General features: G+C 44.1%; 1 protein-coding gene across 5 annotated transcripts in view; it reads left to right on the plus strand.

Moving 5' to 3' along the window:
* The window catches only part of MYO5B (myosin VB), a 144,551-nt gene that overhangs the window by 78,088 nt on the left and 47,673 nt on the right, over positions 1-18,790 (plus strand). For all 5 annotated transcript variants that reach the window (XR_004354496.1, XM_032675593.1, XM_032675595.1 and 2 more), the window contains exons 15-19: positions 2,697-2,846; positions 3,444-3,541; positions 8,149-8,235; positions 16,656-16,767; positions 18,040-18,251. Coding sequence is in view for 4 of the 5 variants with exons in the window: in XM_032675593.1 (XP_032531484.1) it covers positions 2,697-2,846; positions 3,444-3,541; positions 8,149-8,235; positions 16,656-16,767; positions 18,040-18,251 (659 nt within the window). In the remaining variant the exon portion in view is untranslated. The remainder of the gene's footprint in view (positions 1-2,696; positions 2,847-3,443; positions 3,542-8,148; positions 8,236-16,655; positions 16,768-18,039; positions 18,252-18,790) is intronic.

The following is an 18,790-nucleotide window of genomic DNA, read 5'->3' on the forward strand; positions in this document are numbered from 1 at the left end:
TGTCTGGTAGGGATTTCTGTTTGACTTGGTTGCAGAGGAGAGATGTAACCTATTGTTGTAGAGTGTTGGGGACCCTGGAACTCCCTCTGTGAAAATAAGAGATTTTTAAAAAATGGTGAAATAGGTCTCTCTGTCCTATAGAGGGACTATAATATAATACCAGAGCAGGCTGGACTTTCATTTAATAGCTAAAAAAACCACCAAACCCTGCTCCTTGCAACTAGTTTGCTTGACCTAAAAAAACCCCAAACAAATCAAACCGTAAAAAATTAATGTGAATGTCTTGGGACCCAAGATTTGAGTTTACCTGTCCTGCAAACTAGGGTAATGGTCCTTGGGGTCAGGTGTTAAGACCCTGTGACTTCACGGTGGTGGCTTTGTAGGTGACACCAACATTGCATTTGTGATCATGGAATTACAGAATGGTTTGTGTTGGAAGGGACCTTAAACACCATCTCGTTCCAAACCCGTGCCATGGGCAGGGACACCTTCCACTAGACCTCGTTGCTCCAAGCCCTGTCCAGCCTGGCCTTGGACACTCCCAGGGATGGGGCAGCCACAGCTTCTCTGATCCAGCACAAAACACTCTCAAATGCACTTGGCTCTGAGAACATTTGGGAGATAGTTTGAAGAATTTCTGCCTTTAAGCCATTTCTTTAGTGACATGGGGGCAGTGACTGTTATCAGCCTGTGCTTATGCTGTGCTGTCTCGGGAAAAAGAGCAGCAGGAGCATCCTCACCTTCCTCCTGAAAAGCCTCTAAAAGCTGATGATCTGCTCTTGGTTTCCCTAACCCCTATTTGCCAGCAGATTGTGTTATCCTGTTTGGTTTTTTGTTTTTGTTTTTTTGGTTTTTTTGCCTCTTGACTGCCATGTGCCGTCCAGGGCTATAAACAAATAAAACCAATTTTCTTTTGCTGTAAAAAGCAACCTGGTCTCTCTGAACCAAAGAGAGTAGCAGTGGCAGTGCTGAGTCTGCTGCTTATATGTGCTAGTTTGACTAAAACTTAAATTTGTGCGGCAAAAGGCTGTGCTGTGAGGACTTTGTCCTGTCCTCAGGACCAGGCCTGCATACAGTATTCATTGCTTTTGTGTTTGTATTTCCACCAAATCGATGTGGAGGGCAAGGAGGAACAGTCAATTTAACACAGCAAGGACCTAAACACCTCTCCATCAGCAGCCACATCGCTGATGAAGCACTCCCACCAAGGCAGAACTGCCTTCTGCTAATTAGAATGCAATTAATGCCATCAACAGGACAGTGAAAGAAACTTTATAAAGCAGCTAATTAGTTCCGTTAGTGCTGGTCAGCTAAAACAGTTGAGAGTGATGTTCTTTGAATTAGGGAAACTGATTTGACTACTGATGGAGAGGAGAGCATACAGGCATGCTGCATAGGTGCTGTACTCCAGTTCCTTTGTAATTACAAATAATGCACTGATGGTTTTGAGTCTACCAGTTGGGAAGGAGGGATCTGTCCTTCTTGCTTATCCCCCAACACCTGTGGAACAGATCCTGGGCTGCTAAGGATGATCCCAGCGTTGCATTGTGCGAGCTGAAAGCTCAGCTCTGAGATCCTTCTCCAGGAATAAACAATGCTGTTATTAATTAGCAAGTGGATGGCACTTCCAGCTATGTGTTTAGAAGATATTTCAAAATCCAAAATTACAGACGGGGGTTTTACCACACTGTGAAGTGTGAGATAGTGATGCAGAGCCCGTGTTGGATATCTTACAGTATCAAACCTATGCCATCCAGACATCCCAAGTTTGCAGGAGTCAAAGCATCCAAGGCAGTGACGTGTCATCCAAGTACAACAGGATGTCTCTTTTTCGGGGATAGAGGGTCAGGCAAAAAAGGTGAGAGCCTTTGTTCTGGTAGGAGTTGAGTGAGCCCCAGAGATCAAAATAAAAACTGTGAGTATGAAGCAGACCCTTAGCAGGGGCTGTCCTGGAGTCCAAGATGTGAAAATTCAACAGCCCTGCTAACCACGCCAGATTTAAGGTGGCTTGCTTAATATTCAATTTCCCAGTCTAATGCAAATTTGAATATCCTGCTCCTTAAATAATAATAATAATAATTAAAAAAAAAAGACATTAAGTGCATTTGCCAGCTCACCTGTTCTCCTGTTTACGAAGTGGAAATGTTGCTGCTGGCTTGCCAGAAATCCCAGACTTTAGGGATCCAAGGAGCCAAATGTGGTGCATCCAGGGCTGTGGAATGGTGGTCCTTGCTTGTTCAGCTGATAGGCAGGAAGTAAGGATAATTAGTGATAATTAGTGAGGAAGTGCTGGTGTCTCTTTAACTGTTAGAGAAGCAAGGGTGCCTCTGAGACCATGGTGGGACCTTCTCACATGGAGACCCCGTTCCTGTGGTGTGTGCTGTTCAGGCAGCATCCTTGATCAGGCCAGGGCTGGATGAGTATTCTGAAACCAAGCCCACATTCAGGGGGTTTTGTGTCTTGACAAGACTTCAGCCTCTTTTTTTTTCACGTTCAGGGTCTGATGAACTATGAGACAGAATGGCCAATGGTCCTGATGTGGGTTATGTAGACAATACTTCTTGCTTTCACTTTTCTTGCCCTTTTTCCCCTTCCAGGTTTAAGATGGGTAAAAGTGACCTGACCAATGTGACTTGGGTGGGTTCATTCCCCAGTGAGCAGGTCCAGAGTTGCTCAAGTGTTGTTGTTTGTTTTAGTATCCAATGGTGGCAGACTTATTCCACGAAGAGAAGGGTGCTGTGCCCGTCACCCCCGTGGGAAAGGGAACATCCAAAATCAGCGTCCGTTCTGCCAGGCCAGCCATCAAAGCTGCCAACAAGGAGCACAAGAAAACAGTGGGACACCAGGTAATGTATGATTTGAGTGAGTCGGTCAACAACAGGGGAATCCAGTTAAGATCTTGTTGCCTCAGTTTGAGTCAGAGATAAATGAAAAGCTGTTGGGGATGGAAAGGCACTTTCCCACGACCCACGTTTGTCTGTTGCATTTTGGGTGACTTCTAGCAGTGTCTCTGGAAGAGGAGGCTTGAGTAGTCGTGACTGGAAGTAGTTGAGAGGTTTAAGGAGGGTGGAACCACTCTGTGATTCACTGGAATGTGTCCCACTGTACTATGGAACTCATAAATTGAAACAATTTCAGGAAAAGAGCATTTTTCCCCTTGTGTGGACAGTCAAATGGTGCAGCGAGGGCCCAGAGAGGTTGTGCTGTCTCCACCCTTCGAGATATTTCAGAGACCCAACTGTGTAGAGTCCTGAGCAAACACTTGTTACTCATGAACCTTAAGCTGGAAGTCCTCAACCCACCAGTTGCTGAATGTGCTGGGCAGGCGGGGAGGTTCACGCCGCGTCACATCCAGGGGCTGGTGCCTTGTGGCACCTGGCAGCTTGGGTTGCAGGGCTGCATCACCTTCCTCCCTCCTCAAAATGAGTGGCTTTTTCTTCCAGTTCCGCAATTCGCTGCATTTGCTGATGGAGACCCTGAATGCCACCACCCCACACTACGTGCGCTGCATCAAACCCAACGACGAGAAGCTGCCCTTTAAGTAAGTGGGCTTTCACATGAGAAAATATGTTCAGCTTTAGAGCAACAAAATGTGCTTTGGGACCTTCCCCTTGCTAGGGACATTGCCCCCTCCTTGTAACGTTGTTCCTGTAACTGGAAGGTTGCAGGAGTATTTTGCTGGAGTCACTTTTTTGGGTTTCGTTATGTGCGTTTTGTGCCTGTGAAATGAAGACCAATTCAGGTTATAGTAATTCACAGATATACTCTGCTAATGATACTGAGCATCCTTACTTTGCAATAATAGGGTCTTTGTACAATTTCTTCTTAGATTTGCTTTGATTTAAATAGTTACGGTTCTAAGCAGCGAAAAGATGAAGAAATTAAAATGCAGAGAAAAGTAGCGGGCTTGCAAAATGAACAAAAGTGCTTCCAAAATAAATGCGGAAAAAGTAAAGATGTGACTTGTATCAACTTCAGGCAGGTTTCCAGGTGAGTGAGCAGCTGAAACAAAAAGCCAGTCTTGATCTTCCTCTGTAGTTCAGAGACGTATCGTGAGCGGCGAGCGCTGTGAGCAGAGAGCTTTTAGCCTTGCTTGACCTCTTGGTTGTGTCTTTGTACCCCGTTTTGTTCCCTTCAGCTCCAAAAGCCTTGTCTGTTAGCATGTAGGAGCCTCGTAGATCATGTTGTGATGTCCTTTAAGGGCATAAACTGCAGGTGGTGACCTTTAAGAAAGCAGCTTATGATTGTAACCCATCAGCAGGGAGGCATTTCCCTCCAGCTGATCCAACGCAGGCTGAGGGCTCCCAGTGAACACAGTGCAACTTCAGGGTGCAGAGATAGCTCCAACAGTGTCCTGAAAAGAGGGTGAAGCACCTGTAAACAGGCTCACCTTTGGTCATGATGTGCTGGTCAAGCCTCCTGGCTTGACTCTTCTTCCCCTGCAAACAGCAAAGTGAAGGGTATTAATGGTTAGAAGACGTTCAGACAGGGGTTTATATTTAACTGATTCCTTAGATGATTAGTTATCAGCTCTGGAGAAGGCTGTGTTGGCTGCCTGTGCTGGGATGGCAGTTCCTGTACTCTGTTGTATCTGTTTCATGTACCATTTCGTAGGCACTGGAGATGCTTAGGGCCACACCTCAGTCTCCTGTTGCCTGTTGCAGTGTTTTTCTGCTTAAATGAAACTCAGGAGTAACACTTTGTGATTGATTGTTTTCTTTAGCTAAAACACAGAAGCATTTTCTGAATTGCTGTAGTGAAAGTGTCAAGGATGTTCTGCGTGGTGAAATGTCTTCACCTTTCCAAATGGTGTTTCCAATACTCCATGTCCATACTCGACTATACTTTCAGCCCATCCATCTTCACTTCTTTACCTTTTAACTTTTCAATTCAGTTTTTCATGTGATGCTCAGGATACAGTTGTACTTCTAAGCTGTTATGTGTAGCAAATAATAAGAGGATAATTCTGCCAGTGTCTGCTGGCAGTTTAAGTGATGGCTTGGTCTGATGTGATGTTCCCCGTCTGATGAACGTCAGATTTGTCCAAGCTCAGGGTTTTGGGAACAAAGGATAAACTAAACACACAAGAATGGTTCTGGAGGAGGTTGCTTTGGGTTGGGGTGGTGAGGTTGCATCCCCTTCTACAAGTTCTGGTTCAGGTGTCTCCTACCCAGGGATTCTGCAAGAGATGATTTCCCTCCTCACCTGCCATGGATTGCTTAATTGGCATGTGATCTGAGAATCTTGGTCAATATTGGTCTTGCTGCCACCAGCTTGAGGAATTTGTATCCTGAGCTTGGCTTGAATAAAGTCACAGAATCATTAAGGTTGGAAAAGCCCCTCCCAGACCACCAAGTCCAACCCGTGCCCGATCCCCACCTTGTCCCCCAGCCCAGACCACTGAGCACCATGTCCAGTTGTTCCTTGGACACCTCCAGGGATGGGGACTCCACCACCTCCCTGGGCAGCACCTTCCAAGGCCTGACCACCCTTTCCATGAAGAAATTCCTCCTGATGACCAACCTGAACCTCCCCTGGCACAGCTTGAGGCCGTTTCCCCTTGTCTTGTCCCTTGTTCCCTGGGAGCAGAGCCCAACTTCCCCCAGCTCCCCCCTCCTGTCAGGGAGTTGCAGAGCCAGAAGGTCCCCCCTGAGCCTCCTTTTCTCCAGGATGAGCCCCCCCAGCTCCCTCAGCTACTCCTCATCAGATTTACCCTCTAAAGTCTATTTGCTTATAAGTAAAACTTGAGTCTGGAGAATACTGGGATGGCTGTAAAGGACTCTGTGTTTCAGAGCCACATACTGGAAAATACACAGTGCTGGGAGGCACCTGTGAAGTGAAACACCAGTGACATTGCTCCGGATTAGCACTGAAGTGATATCTTATAGCGTGCAGAACACTCAGAATTATGTTTGTTGTTCAATGAGAAAACAAGTCTTCTCTTCCTAAAACATAACATTTTTCAACTCACAGGAGCATTACATTTTTTTGCTAAAATGAGGTGTTTTGTCCTGGAGAAGAGAAAGGACCTGATAGCAGCCTTTCAGTACTTACAGGGGCTACCAAGAGGACAAACCCATGCTCTTAACAGTGGTGTGCAGTGGGAGGACAGGAGCCAATGGCCCCAAATTGACATGAGAGGTTCAGAATGGGTAAACATGTTTTTTTCTCCCTGGGGACAGTCTATCGATGGAACAGTCTGCCCAGAGGGATTGTGTAACTTCCATCTTTGGAGGTTTTCAGCTTCTGACGGGATAAAGCCCTGAGCTATGGGTCTGCCCCCCATAGCTGTCCCAGCTTTTAGACACAGGAGGTTGATTTCCTCAGGTCTCTTGCACCCTACATTACTTCCATTCCTACTTTACAGCTTGGTGAAAACATAAGATCTATAATGAGGGTGAGGGGTGTCAGGCTTCCATCCTGGAGGAAACATTGGCACCACTCAGTGATATTTGCTGCATCTGGCTGCAGGCTGTGTCTGAGGTTAATCCCTAATGGAGAAGACCGCAAAAGGCAGATGTGCAAGGGGAATGCCTGACTTCAGGTTGCTCCTTTGTCAATTTTCCTTTTAAATTCTGTTTCGGGCAGGGTTTGTGATCTTTTACTTGGGTTTCCAGGCCAAAAGCAACCTCCTGCCAGTTGCTTCTACCTGCCATGGCAAGGAAAAGAAGTTTTTAGTAGTGTGTATGGTCCTACTTTGAAGCTCTTTATTTCAGTGTTAGCCTATAGCTGGAGTTGTAGCAGATAGACAACTGCAGCCTCTCTGGTTACTGCATTTCACCCTCTCTGAGCAGGGCTTGTCTGCTTTGGAGAGAGTTTCCCTTGTGTACAACGTAGATTGCCCTGGGATCTTCCAGGTCTGAAGCTTCCCCGTCGATCTGCCAGTCCTGTTTATTATTTATTGTTATGGAAATTGTACCCTTGTGGTTTCTTCCTCGAAGTGAGTGACAGCCCAGACTTGATTTTTCACCCCACGCAGTGTTTGTGGTGTTGCAGCGAATAACTTGCTGGTAGTCTTGACAGGTCCAGGGAATTTAAAAAAGCACAGAGAAGAAGGGGAGTATTTTCCATTCTGCTTTTGTACTGCAGAGACCAGGCAGAATTATTCATGTAGTTTTGACTTGTGGGTGTAAATATTTTGGGCTTTCAGGGAGAGACAAGCAGATACCTGAGAAGTTTTCGCTTCTCACCCTTGCTCTGGAAACCTCACACAGCTGTGTACATCTACACTGTATGAGTCCAAGCTTGAGCCAAGGAGCTCTTCCAGGATCTTCCAGAGCTGAAGGGCTGGGACCTCTTTGTGCATTCTGTGTTGGGGTGGAAGGAGGGAGCAGCAATGGAGGACACTGGTACCTGGACTCACTCTGTGCAAAGATAGACTGATCTGGGAGTGGGCTCATGCCAGGAACCAGAGAGAGCACAGCCCAGGTATTCAGATGGAAGTTCTCATGAAGTTTTTTGGCACAAATTGCTGATGGAAATGAGATGCCAGTGGTAAGGGATGATGCCAGCTAAAAAGAGGAGGGCAGAAACCCCTTGCATTAGTCAGGAACCCCTTGATGTTAGTCAGGAACATGAGCACCACTGTTCTTGGTAAACGTAGTCTGTAAATCCATGGGACCTGGTTTTGGTATGGAGTTGAATATATCAGACTTATTTTGCTGTTGAATTTGATTTCTGGACTTTATAACTGCAGAAGTAGTACTGTCTGGTTCATCAGGCAGTTTGAGGTGGGGTAGCCTGTTCCCTTCTGTATTGTAATTGTATTGCTTTACAAAGCTGGGTAGATTATGGCTGTAGGGACTAATTAATTGCAGCAGACTGTCATCTTATCCCAAGAAAACCACTAGGGATTGACAACAGGGTGGTAGCAAAGCCTGTTATGCTTGAAAAGTACAGCAACTTGTGACATGGAGAGGAAATGTGTGACATCTGTGCAGTTGTGTTCCCAAAGCAAGGCATGAGTTATACTAGGACTTGTGAAGGAATGGCTCTGGACTAAAAACTACAGAAGATGGTTTTATTCAACCCCTACTGTAATGATGAGAGCCGAAGACAATTCCTGTCTCTGCAAGATTCGCTATCAGGTGAGTTGCAAGTGTGGGTTCCTTTTCGCTGTGTTAATCTCTATCCTAAATATAATTGCAGATTTGATCCAAAGAGGGCAGTGCAGCAGCTGAGAGCCTGTGGAGTGCTGGAGACCGTCCGGATCAGCGCAGCTGGATTCCCATCCAGGTACTGGGCTGGGAGTTTGCTGTGGTGTTGTGCTGCTGGTGTGATTAACTCAGCAAGTTCCTTATCCTGCATCCTTGGAAGTGTCGAAGGCCAGGTTGGACAGGGCTTGGAGCAACCTGGGTTAGTGGAAGGTGTCTTCCTGTGGCAGGGGAGTGGAACAAGATGAGCTTTAAGGTCCCTTCCAACCCAAACCATTCTGTGATTGCCTGAGGCGAAAGAGAGAGAGAAGGACACACTGGTGTTTTCAGGACAGACAGTGTTTATTTAGATTGGTTTGTATCCAGGGTAGATTTTCTCCTTTTTATATATTTTTTTTTTTACAGTTTGCCAAACTCCCATTAGGTCCTGGGTTCCTCAAATCTAAGAGATTCGTTATCAGGCAAAGAGCTGCAAAGTGAGGCTGACAGAGGGTGTGTTGTGCTGTGCCCAGCGTTTCAGCTGGTGCTTTGAGTTTGGTCCTGAGATGTAATTTGATGTGGTGAAATGCCTGAAAAAGCTGATGCCTGGCAGATAAAGGAATCCAGCTCTGATCCCAAATGGAGGTGGACATCAAGTAGCAAAACAGCAGCTTTATATCCTCTGCACCCATCTTGCCTGGAAACAAGCGTTGCCCTAGAGGATTTCTTCCCTGCTTGCCTGAAGCTCCTTCCACTGTACAATTTACTTTACTTTGTGGTTTTTTTTCTTCCTGGCATCAGACAGCTGTTGCAATCGTCATTTCAGAAAAAAAAAAAATTTGATCGTACTTGCAGAGAAAGAAAATAGGGGTTGTAAATTATTACTATAGACTTCCACACTGCACATCCAAAGCATGCGAGGCTTCAAAATCTTGCATCATAAAAAGGAAGGGTTATGGGTGATGTGGCTCTAGCTGATTGTGTGATATAAAATTCAAAAGAGGTTTTTAAGGCATAATAAATCAGGAAACATAAACTATAAATAAACCCTGAAGATGACAAGGGCAAATAATTCTAAAAATGCATCAATTGCGTTTTAGTGCCAAGCAGCTTTGTGTTCATGACAGTAAAGCCATCAGCCTTTTTATATGGGACAAAGAAGTTATAAATATGCTCAGTGAAGAGTCGACTGAGTGTGGTGATGTGCACCATGAGAAACTCCCTGCCCTGGATTTTGGGGAGGACTGTTCTACTCTCATCTCCTGCAAAGCTGCAAAGACCTTCTGGCAATTGATGGCACTGTCTGCATGTTGAGATCAGGTGGCTCTGCTGCACTTCTCCTGTGTTGGCCAGTGACCTCCATGGACAGGCAAAAACTGATGATGGGCTTCTCCCTGACCAGCTGAGCCCAAATACTCAAGGAGGGAAAAAGGAAAAAAGAAGAAGAAATTTTTCATAGAAACCAATTCCTCTCTTTCCTCTGCCAATGTGGAAGGGTGGCAGAGGTATGTGGAGATTTAGGTCCTCGTTGTGGGGGTCTGACCCTGTTAGAAAACCCAGAATCACCTTTGGGTCTTATCTCAGAAGTCTTGAAGGTACTTGTGGAAGTAACTAATAAAAAGTTGCTCCTAAATTTCATGATCTCTAAGCCACAACGAGGAATTAAAAACCAGCCCACGGGTCATCTTTTGTTATCATTTTTGTTGCAGGGCCAAATCTGTCTGTCCTCTTGCAGTAGAAGCCCTAAAGCAATGAAAAAGCTGGGTTTTTTACATGGAAGAGGCCATGGGAAGGCAGTTCTGTGCTAAGCAAGCAGTCACACTCCCCAGTGCAGGTTTGGGGAACTCTAACTTGAGGGTTGTTCATGAGTTTTGCTACTGGTCTTGTCACAGCTTCAGGGATACCCTGTTCCTCTCCATTCATAACTATACTACAGACTTTTATCCTTTTTCTACTCATCTAACTGCAGTTTAGACCCTACAGCACTAAAATCAATGTCTAATTAGTAACTGTGGAGGGGGAAAGGAGGGGAGAAACCACTGCGGCACCTGGAGACCAGCCAGGATCTATTTACAGCAAATAATTGATTGTTGCAAAGACCCCTCCATCCTGAAAAACTCAAAAGTGATGCTCTCAGCTCTGCTTGCATGCTTTTGGTTATGAGATCTTTTCCCAGGACACTGAGAATACATAACTCTTCAATCACTGCAACTTGTCACCTCTTGTTCTTCGTGTGTGTGTGGGAGGGAAGTGTAAATGCCTATTTCAGCCTTTTAGAGTATCCTTCTCCAGTGTTTGCAATGCTTCAAGGACAGATTTTTTTTTTTTTGTGTATTTTAATGTTTCTAGAAGATAATTGTATGTAGGAACAGCTCTGTGCTAAATGAAATACTCTCTTTGGGCTCTGGTAGCTCTTCACCCTCATTGGTCATAAAATTCCAGTCTTGAAAATCCAGACCCAGGAGCTGGATGACATCCTTGAAAGACTGTGAAAAATCTGTGTATTTGAATTGGCTTTATAAACCAGCTTGGGAAAAAGTGCTTCAACAGGATCCTATTTTGTGGGAAATAGTTGCTTCTGCATTTTTATGTGCCATCTGTAAGTGAGCATTGATTATTCCTCTATATTTCCTTATATTTTGAGATGTCGATTTATATTGGTTGATTAATGATAAAACCAAAAAAGAGAGTAATTGCTTTAGATTTAAATCCCATGTGAAGGCTCTAAATTTAAACCACTTTAAAATAATAAGAGAAAACTTGATCTTTGTGAGTTTTGTTTCACTTCGGTGTAAGCAATTTACCTTTAAAGCAATAGGGAATTTTCAAATTTGATAATCTCAATCTAAGTTTTATTACAGAAGCTGTAGAAAATGTTTACTTTCATCCTGTAGTGCTTACATCTGAATATTTTCCATCATACTGTTACAAGAGTAGCTTTTGAGAGTGATGTGGCTTTGGGTCAGAGGTCTCTGGATAAAGCCACCTTCTGCTCTAATTTCACATCAAGTCCTTCATGGGTTGAAGAATTCAATCTTTTGAGTTTTTAATATTATTTTTTTTTTTTTACCTTTAGGAAAATAAGTAGTTTTTAAATGTAAGTTGTAGTTCCTCAGCCCATGTGAGTCACTGGAAGATGAAGCCATGTGCTCCCCACTTTGGTTGCACCTGGTTTTATTTTATCATTTCCATGGTGCACTGCACTCTGTCTCAAGTAAATTGAAAATGTATCATTTGGTTTGAAATGCTGTGCAGCAGTTAAGAAATTTATTTGTTAGCATGTACATAAATGGCTGTGATGAATGGGCTGTCTGAGGTGTGCAGATAGTAAATCTATCATCAGCTTCCCAGGGTAAAGCATGGAAGATGTCTCTATGCTATACAACCATTCATCTTCTTTATAGAAACTGGCTGCATAAAGATGAGTCTGTAGAGAATTAATTGGTGTGGATCTCCATGAATCACAAAATACTCTCTAAAATAAGTTTTTAACTTGCGTTTTATCAAAACTCTACATTTTTCTTCTTGCTGGTTCTGGTGGTTTCCAGTCAGTGCTCCAACAGTGACAGTCTCCCACTGTGCCATCACTCTGAATAACCTCACCACTGCAGCCTCTCTGAAATACTGTTGTTGTAATTGTTATGTATTTATAGTTTAAATATTCTTGGCATTTGGCTGCTTCCCCTGGTCCCTGGATCTGACTGTCAGATGCAGCATTTTTGTATCAATTCAGTGTGAAATCCCAGCTGCTAAACTCCATAAACATTAAACATTTATAATTGAAATCTATCATGGGCATCCTTGGATATAGAGGGTTTTTTTAATATAATGTGCCTTTAGCTGTCATTTCAAAGTAACAAAACCTATAAGTGACTGTGGCTACCAGCAGTTCTGTTTGCCCACTCCCAAAAAAAGGTGTAATGTGTAAATGGAGGGGTTTTTCCGCTCCTTGTTCTTCTCTTTGAATATATTCCAGCTAATTTCAAGCCAGGCCAGCCTGCATGTTTTAGAGCTAATTGAAAGGCAAATCTGTTCTGCTGCAGTAAACAAGACAAGTGAAATTTTCTCCCTGAACCACAGTTTTAAAAATAATTTCATGTCAAATCTTGGCTGAGAGATTCAACCTGCATCCCCCTAAACAGGCTTTGGATCCTATGGAAAGATCAGTGTAGTCCAGCTCCTCACAGCTTAAAATTTTGGCCCATTCAGTGGAAGGTACCATGTGGTGCTGGCAGGATTTCTTACACAAAAGGGATTGCTCAGCACATGGGATGGTCTTGGGTGATGGGGTTAATTAATTTAGTTGCCCTGAATGGAAACATTTTACATTAAGTTATTTTAGGCTACCAAAAGAAAACCATATTATGGTTAAGAGTTTGAAGCTTTGCTGACTTATTATACTCCTTTCAGCTCTTAATTCAGCACACAGCTGACATAACACTGCTGTAATCACCCTGAAACAATGGGTTGGAGATATTTTGGGCAGTTGCTGACTGCTTGGAGAGATGCTTTTCAGAGGCTTCCTTAGAATGTCACCCCTGCTTTCTTACACAAGCCCTGCCTTTAATTTGAGGTTGTAATAAACCCAGCTTGGCTCTGCAGCAGAGGGGCTGTGCTTGGGTTCATAACCCCTTGATTTGGGGCAGGAGCAGCCCCTTTGCTCTGTACCTTGTAGTTTTCTATAAAACATCCAAATCTTGTTCTTTAAAATACAGAAAAAACAATAAATTTATTTAATAAAAATTAAGATAAATAAAACAAAAAATTAATAAAAATAAAATTAATTTGTGATGTGTGTTATGGCTTATTCCTTCTTTATAATTCCTGTAAAATGACAGAGAAATTGCTGGGATGACCAAAGTTCCTGCTCCTGGCCAAGCCCTTGAGCATCCTCCTTGCTGCTGGAGCCCAGGGAGGACTTTTTTCCACAGGCATAAGTTATTTTCCTGCATCCTTCCATCCCTTTTATTGCCTTTTCCTCTTAGTGACCTGTGCTAACTTCAAAGCAAAACATAGATGTTTGAGGTTTGGTTGTGCTTGATCTCAGTCCCAAAATTATTCTTTTTTACCTTGGAAAAGTTTGAGTAGCATCTGTCTCCAGTTCTTCACGTCTCCTTCTTCGTCCTTCTCAGTTGTGCAGGTATAAAAATCCTCCTAATTCCAGCTCTTTCTCTACACCACCTATCTGGGTCTTATAACTTGACAATTATATGGAATTGTATTTATTCAGTGGCCCTTGGTGGTTTCCAGGTCCCAGCACTGAGCCATGCCCATGCTGTGTGTTGCGTGGCAGCATCCTGAAAACCTGTGATCTGCATTTTTTTATTTAATACCTGTCAGCAAGTTGAACTGAAGTGTGACCTTCCCAATAATGTCTCCCAACCTGCTAAGCTATGGGGTGGGTGACATGGCACATCCTTTGTCCCTGACTGGGAATCAGTGTGTGGTTTAGCAGGTGGGAAAGAAGTTTTCTTTTCTTTTTTTTTTTTTTTTGTTTCCTTTTCTGAAAATGGAAGTGTTGAACCTAATAGAGAAGAGACATATATATGTGCAGAAGAATAATTTAAAGTGAGCTTCAGTATTTCTGCACTGGTGAGCTCTCCCTTGCAGGGGTGGGGGATCATGTTTGCTTCTCCCGAAGCACATTGTTGTAAGGAAATTTTATACAGCTTTGAGCCTCAAGAGGTTCAGTGAGGCATGTTACATTAAACCTGAGTGCTTTAATTGTTCCTTTCTCTGGGGAGAATCCTGTAACAGCACCTATGAGCCCCTGCAGCTTTCTTTTGCTTGTGAACTGGGATGGCAAATATTCCAGCGAAACTCCTGATGGACCAGCTGAGCCCCAGCCAGGCAGGGATTTTGTGTTGATACTCCATGGACAATAGCACAAGCAGTGTTATCTCAGGGCTGTCATCTCCTGCTGAATCAGCAAGGATAGTGAGAGTGTGAGTTCTGTGCTGTGGATGTGCAGCACTGGGCTGGGAACCTCTGGGAAATGTGAGTAGAGGACTGTGGATGCCACCAGCCCAGATAAGCACCTGGGCAGCAATCAGTGAGTGTATTCCCTGCCACTTCCAATATCTCATGTGAGACTTACTCCTAAAAAGTGAGTAATTTATGTTCAAGACGGACTCGAATGGAAACACGTGGAAAATCAATTTTTGCCACGTTGTGAAATGAGAGCAACAGGCTCCGAAGAAAGACCCATTGTGTAGTGACTTATGATCTATTTTTAAGGAATTCCTGCAGGTGCCTGACTCCTGCTTGAGAGTGGCTGTGGGATCTCCTCGATGGTGGAAGATGATGGATTTTGCTTTCTGCCCTGCTTGGACCTGTGCCCTCAGTTTCTGGTGTTGCCTCTTCACCATCTGCTCTTACTGGAGGAGCCTGGGTGGCACCTGTAGGATGATTTTTTTCGGCAAATAGCAGCAGTTAATAATATCAGCACCTAAACTGGCTTGTTTTTCCCCTGATCAAGCTCTCCCTGGCTCGAGCAATACCTCAGCCAGGCAGGATGTCTCCAGCATCGTGTGCTTGGCTGGGTGCCTTGGGCACTGCATGCTCTGCTTCTCCTCTCAGGTTTGATTTGGAGCTGTGTAAACCTCAGATGTGCTTAAAATGAAAATGGGTTTTATTTGCACAAAGCAAAATGGGAAATGTAATTATAAAACTGAGGCACTGGGAAAGCAAAGAGAAAGCGAGTTCAGGCTTAAACCCTACAGGACACAAAGCTCATAGTCTTGCATAATCTCTGTGTTCAGTTTTCATCCCAGAGAGAGCTCCTCACAACTGGTATCTTAGTTTTTTTATTGACAATCCAGTACTTTTGGTCATTTGAAGGTGAGATGGGGATTAAATCAGCACTAAGTCTGGATGCTCCAGAACTAATCTGAGCAATCTGAGTATTGGAAATCCTCTCACGACAATTTCCCTCATTCTTCTGTCTCCAGGAGCCCTCCACCTTACTTTGGCTCAGTACTGAGCATTCCCTAGTCTTTGCCAGTCCCATATTCTTTGCCAGTTGTGTCCATGCAGGAGATGCATGTTGCTTCCCATTTTTTCCCCCTTTTTCTCCATTCTGTTTGCAAATATTTTCTTCCACTGTACTCTTTTAATTAGACTGTTGCTTTTAATCAAGCTGGCTTTCCTCCCCTGACTGCATTTTCTGAGGTGACGTGAAACTCTGTTGGTCGTGTATTTTGAAATGAGCAATATGCCTGTCTAAGTAAATACCCCATCTTCCAATCTTCAAGATGTTTCATGAGAGGTATCTGCAGCTGATAGCTGATGGTTGTGCAGGTCCTTTGTTTTATGGAGTGTTTTATAGAGCTGGCAGCCTTCGCTGCTTGGGTGGTGTGGTGTCTCGCCCAGCCCCACCACTGCAGACTAGTCAAGGATAAGGACCCACCACGAGCATCACTCTGGGCATTTGCAATTTATTTTTCCTTTCCACCTGCTCCTCTCTTAATCTCTAGAAGCGGAAAATTAGGAAGAATTTAGTGTAATGACACAAAAAATAAAGGCTTTTATGGGGCTGCTGGGTGCAGGAGGTGTTTATAGCAGCTCTTCATACAGTGTGTTCTCATCCTGGCTGCCACAGCATCCATGTGGGTGAGGTTCAGGCTCACAGGTGGTTGAGTAAGGGCAGGAACCAGATTCTCTGCAATTCTTTCCAGTCTCCCTTTGATGTTTGTTATTTTTTTTAAATAACGATGACCGCTCTGGACATTGCTGGAAAAGCCTGATGTTTTAATTAAAAACTCAGGTTTTGAGGGCATTTATAACTCGCTATGTTAAATTACAGAAGACTGAAACTTGGCAGATGCTGAAGCAATTTCAGGATCCCAGTCTGCAAGCTCTACATCTTACAGGAGCAGCAGGAGATGTTATTTCCTAGCAGTAGGATGCAGTGCTCTAATTCCTTCAATTAGTGTTGCCTGTTTGGAAGCTTTGCTGCTGGTGACAGTGAGGCATCTTCCAAGGGGCTGGCTTTGTCTTTTCAGCATCAAAGGATTTTATGTTTCTTTCCAGGGCCTATATCACAGACCTGAAGGTGGAGCAGTTAATTAATTACTTTGTTCTAATCAATATTCATCAAAATTTGGAAACACAAAATAAAAAAGCGTATCTTTTTAATTCATTCTCTGTGACTATCAAGATTGCTTTTTTTCGTCCAGTCAGAAGATACACATGGTTTCTCCAAAATTATCATCTCCTTCCCAAAGGGAGCGGAGTTGTTGCATTTGAGTGGTAAAGTGCAGCAGACTGGGAAGCACATCAGGAGGACTGAAAACAAGGTGATCTGTGGCATTTCTAGCCTGGAACAGAGAGTGGCTGAGAGTGAGGGTCAGGTTGAGGGTGACTAAGCTCCTTTCAGGTGTCTTTGATCCATTCTGAGGGTAGTAGTGCGAGATCCCCCAAAATATGAATTTCATATTTCGACTCACCTATGACTCCAAACCCTTTATTTTAAGGAAATATTACCAAGCATGCAGACTAATCCAGTGCATGCTTTGCTTTCAGGTGGTCCTACCACGACTTTTTAAAGAGGTATCGTGTGCTTATGAAGAAGACAGACCTCGCTAAGAACGACAAGAAGCAGATCTGCAAGACCCTGTTGGAAGACCTCATTAAGGTGAGCTGGGACCAGATCTTTGGCAGTGATTTTAACAGCGCTGAGGTTCGTGGCTTTTGTGTCATCTGAAGTTGCTGCTCCTGCTCCAGCTTCACCTGCTGCTTGTGCAGGTGCTTCTTCATCCCGGGCAGCCTGGGGATTTTTCCAAAATGAGATAATATTTCAAGGAGGCAGAGGGAGCAAGCGTGACGTGGGATCTCATGGTTGTGGTCAAGATGCACGTACCGTTCCAGTGCTGGTGAAGTCCTGAGTTTGCTGTCACTGGCTGGGCATGATCAACTGGCCACTTTTTAAAAATGTGTCACCCCAACCCCTCCTTCTGTTTTTGGCTAGCCATAGCTGGAGCATGTGTTACAGCTCCAGCTTGGGACAACATCATGAACCTTAATGAATCATTAAATCACTCTTTGCCTTAACAAGTAAGAGAAAAGTGCAATAAATGCCTTATCTTGATGTATGGGAGGCTTGTAATAGCCCTATGTGGAAAAAGCATCCCATAGATTGGGATTCTTTTCCCATAAGCAAATCGGAAGTTTTTGCCCCCTCTCCTTACCAAAACCTTGCTGCTCTTCAGTGCTTTATTTATAAATAGCAAATGTGCACGCAGAGGATTCTTGCTGTTGGGTATCCCCAAATTTGCACAGCACCCTAGCCAGGTTTTAATGTTTGATCTCTTGTTTTCCTGTGGTTTTTGAGGAGTGTACCTAACTGGGTTCCTCTCTGCAAAAGCTGTTTTCCTTATGCACCAAGTGTTTCCCTTGGCTGCAGAGCCTTTTGAATGACTTTGCAGATGAAAACATTAATCTTTTTTAGAAACAAATCCTTTCTTTAAATGCTGTGATGTTGCATTTTTGGTTTAGAATGTGTCCCTGCCCATGGCAGGGGCGCTGGAACTAGATGATCTTTAAAGTCCCTTCCGACCCAAACCATTCTAGGATTCTATGATTGCTCTATTCAACTTTAAAGAAACCCAAGAAAAAAACCAAACAAACCAAATACAAGCCAAACCAAAACAAAAACTTCCCAAGCCATTAAAAATCTGTGTAAATACATGGAATTTAAGACTGAACTGTAGTGCTCGAGTAGCTTGGGGTCTAATAATATCTTCATCACCCAGTTAAGAAGCGATGTGAGCTGACAAATTTTATTCGGAGGGGGATTTTTACTCTGTGTCTACTGAGCAACACAGACTGAAAATAAATAAATAAATAAATAAATAAATAAATAATGTTTACGCTAATTAAATTTCGTTTCCTTTGTGCTTTTGAAAAGGATCCAGACAAGTTCCAGTTTGGACACACCAAGATCTTCTTCCGCGCAGGGCAGGTGGCATATCTGGAGAAACTGCGGGCGGACAAGTTCAGAGCTGCCATCATCATGATTGAGAAGACGGTGCGGGGGTGGCTGCAGAGGGTCAAGTACCAGAGGCTGAGACAAGCCACAGTCGTCCTCCAGCGCTACGCTCGTGGGCACCTGGCACGGAGGTGGGTCGTGGGGAGCCCTCCGGGGACAGGGCTGGCTGGGAACTCCAGTGTAAAAAAACGCCTCTGCCCACTCGCGTTTTCGATTTTCCGTCTTGCAGGTCTTCAACTTGAGGTTTTCGTGCAAAAAAAAAACCCTTTGAAAACGCCCTGCGTGGGGTGTTGCCTTTTAGCCCCTTGAAAGTAAGGCACGTCCTGTGCATGTGGATAACAGTGTGGTGGAAGTTCCTGTGCTGAAGTCAGGACTCGTTCCTGGTCCCTCTCTTCAGCTTTACTTAGGGGCAAGAGATAAAAATTCTTTGCCTCAAACTGGTTTCATGTCTACGCTAGTTTAATTTCTAGGTGCTGGGCCAAGGCCATAGCGTAGGCAACTGGGTTATAATCAGATGACTAAAGTACTCTGAAGTATTTAGGTGAAGGCATTTCACAGAACTAATATTTTCCTGGGACTACCTGTGGGAAAGGGCATTTGGATCAGCCGGGGAGCAGTTGGCTGGTTGGTATGCACTGTCTTCTGCAGGGACCAGCTTTGTACCTCCTTA

Source organism: Chiroxiphia lanceolata, chromosome Z (genome assembly GCF_009829145.1).
Source record: "Chiroxiphia lanceolata isolate bChiLan1 chromosome Z, bChiLan1.pri, whole genome shotgun sequence".
NCBI lineage: Eukaryota > Metazoa > Chordata > Aves > Passeriformes > Pipridae > Chiroxiphia > Chiroxiphia lanceolata.